The 2,999-nt window shown below is 44.4% G+C and overlaps 1 protein-coding gene across 6 annotated transcripts in view; it reads right to left on the reverse strand.

Annotated features, from left to right (window-relative positions):
• Positions 1-2,999, reverse strand: part of ADAM17 (ADAM metallopeptidase domain 17) — a 68,385-nt gene that overhangs the window by 16,618 nt on the left and 48,768 nt on the right. For all 6 annotated transcript variants that reach the window (XM_017525182.1, XM_017525174.2, XM_017525164.2 and 3 more), the window contains one exon: positions 764-963. In XM_017525182.1, the coding sequence (XP_017380671.1) occupies positions 764-963 (200 nt within the window). The remainder of the gene's footprint in view (positions 1-763; positions 964-2,999) is intronic.

The following is a 2,999-nucleotide window of genomic DNA, read 5'->3' on the forward strand; positions in this document are numbered from 1 at the left end:
CCAGGAGGCGGAGGTTGCGGTGAGCCGAGATCGCGCCATTGCACTCCAGCCTGGGTAAGAAGAGCGAAACTCCGTCTCAAAAAAAAAAAAAAAAAAAGATTATTTGGGCCAGGTATGGTGGCTCACACCTAGAATCTCCATTCTTCAGGAGGCCCAGAAGAGTGGATCAATGAGTCCAGGAGTTTACCACCAGCTTGGCAACACGGCAAAACCGAATCTCTACAAAAATTACAAAAATTAGTCAGGCCTGTAGTCCTATCTACCTGGGAGGCTGAGGTGGAAGGACTGACCCCTGGGAAGTTGAGGCTACAGTGAGCTATGATCGTGCCACTGCACTCCATCCCAAGCAACAGAGACTCTGTCTCAAAAAAATAATAATAATAAAGATTCTTTTAACTATAGGACTGCTAAGTCAAGGAGCATACAAGGTCAAGGATTTTGTTACATAATGTCACACTGCTTTCCAGAAAGCTTCTTTTCTTGTTTTTAAAGGGACAGTGTCCCACTATGCTGCCCAGGCTGTTCTCAAACTCCTGGGCTCAAGCAATTCTCCCACCTCAACCTTCCAAAGTGCTGAGACGACAGGAGGGAGCCACTGTGCCCGGCCCAGAAAGCATTTTCTGGCTCTGTAGGGCAAAAGAGGTAAATGTAAACAAATACACCCCTTTCAGTTGATTCTAAAGCCCCTGCAAGTTCAGTCGTCTATTATTTTGGACATCTTGTTATACCAACTTCCCAAAATCACTGTGGAAAGATTCCTTACCTGCACTGGACACCTTGCTTCAACATGCAGTCACTGTTGCAGCAGGTGTCACTGTTCAGGTACATGATGCCAGGATCGCACTCTTCTCCTTCATCCACCCTCGAGTTCCCACACACCTTATTGCTGCGTTCTTGAAAACACTCCTGGGCCTTACTTTCAATGGTCTTATAAATTGATTGTTTACTGCAGTTTGAAAACATCTTGAGAGAAAAAAGACAATAAGGACCCAAAATAACATCATAAAAATTTATTACCATGCAATGTTTGTGCATCTTCTCTAGAGACGAACTCTTAATGTAAAATCTTCATCAGAGCCACCCCGAAGTTATGGCCATCACAGTCCCCTCCAAAGGCCACTGACATAGAACTGAGAACCTCCCTCTGTAGAATGCTAAACAGCTGCTGTGAACTTGGTTAAGGATCTAAAATTCCTCATATGAAGGTAAGTAAGCTATACAAATACTGAGGCCAAACATCCCAGCCATAGCCCTCTTGAAGACAAGCAGTCTAGCACAACAAGAGCTTGTAATTCCATCAGACTTGAAATCTCCCCACCTCAGGTATTCCACTCATGCAGTGACATAAAAACTAGGCACAGAGGTTACTGCCGTCCCAGACAAAACAATTCAGAAATGCAGAAGGGGTTTCCTCTCCTTCCCTGGCTACTTATACGGATGATCCAGGTTTAAGGTGTTTAAATATTTGAGCTTAGTAATAGGCACGATAGTACACTTTACATAAGTTAAATCCCAAATTGTTACCTAAACATTTTCATTGACCAGCCAAGATTAAGTTTCTGAGTTTTTCCACAGTTGACCAGTGTTTCAAAAAAAGTCTCTACACTAGCTTCCCACCCTGGAGTACAGAACCACTAGGATAGCTCCCTTTTAAGTCTGAGGGTTTTACCAGTAGCGCTAAAACTGAAGTCATTTTCCAGACCTCCTGAGTTATCGGAAAAAGGATAAAGAGGCTTAGGGAAGACTGAGTGTAGTTACTTCTTAGGGGAGCGTCTCCAAAGTGTTCTGCAGATGCCAAAATGGCTTCACTTTCACCCCAGATAACAATCATGAAACCCCTGAGAGCCAAGAGTATGAGACCTTCCAAAGGTGCCTATAATTACTGAATCAGACACCAGAGGAGTTACTTCCAGAAAGACGCAAAGACCTCATCTTAAACAGAAATACTAACTGGCTTTTTAAAAACATCTTCAAATCTGATTTTACAGTACAGATGTCTAAGGGATCTGGTTATTCTAATCTGGGTCTCGAGCAGTTGGCATTTTGGTGGGTTCATTCATCAGCATCCATGTATCTCTGGGCTCCATTTTATCAGGTTAAAATGGAGTTAAAATCCACAGTGAACAGGTAAGACCTCTTCACTGATTTGTCAGTTACAACTCCCAAGCAGGTGGAGAAAACTAAGGAAAAAAGGACTAATTCTCAACTCTGGCTTTCTGCCTACATATCCCTGAAGACCTGGTGGCTTCTGTTTGTATCCTTGTCATAAGATCTCCTGTTCCTCCAGTAAACCTTCCTAAGAAGTTACAATCTCAAAGGTCCTACATTCCTTTTCACTAATGTCATCTGTCCATAGTGAAGTAGGATTGTCTAGTAGAGAGTGACAGATTCTGTCTTTCTAGGTCAAGGAACTAGTTTATTTTTTGTCTTGCATCCCTTTTCATCTAGTTAAAAATATTTTTAATAAGAAATTCATTTAAGACATAGGCCGGGCACAGTGGCTCACACCTGTAAACCCAGCACTTTGGGAGGCTGAGGTGGGGGGATCACCTGAGATCAGGAGTTCAATACCAGCCTGGCCAACATGGTGAAACCCCATCCTACTAGAAATATAAAAATTAGCCAGGCATAGTGGCGTGCGCCTGTAACCCCAGCTACTCAGGAGGCAGAAGCACAAAATCGCTTGAACCTGGGAGGTGGAGGCTGCAGTGAGCCGAGATCGCGCCAGTGCACTCCAGCCTGGGCGACAGAGACTCCATCTCAAAAAAAAATAATAAAAAAACAGGCTGGGCGCGGTGGCTCACGCCTGTAATCCCAGCACTTTGGGAGGCCGAGGCGGGTGGATCACGAGGTCAAGAGATGGAGACCATCCTGGTCAACATGGTGAAACCCTGTCTCTACTAAAACTACAAAAAATTAGCTGGGCATGGTGGCGCGTGCCTGTAATCCCAGCTGCTCAGGAGGCTGAGGCAGGAGAATTGCCTGAACCTAGAAGGCGG

This window comes from Cebus imitator, unplaced genomic scaffold, assembly GCF_001604975.1.
Source record: "Cebus imitator isolate Cc_AM_T3 unplaced genomic scaffold, Cebus_imitator-1.0 Scaffold1, whole genome shotgun sequence".
Taxonomy (NCBI): Eukaryota; Metazoa; Chordata; class Mammalia; order Primates; family Cebidae; genus Cebus; species Cebus imitator.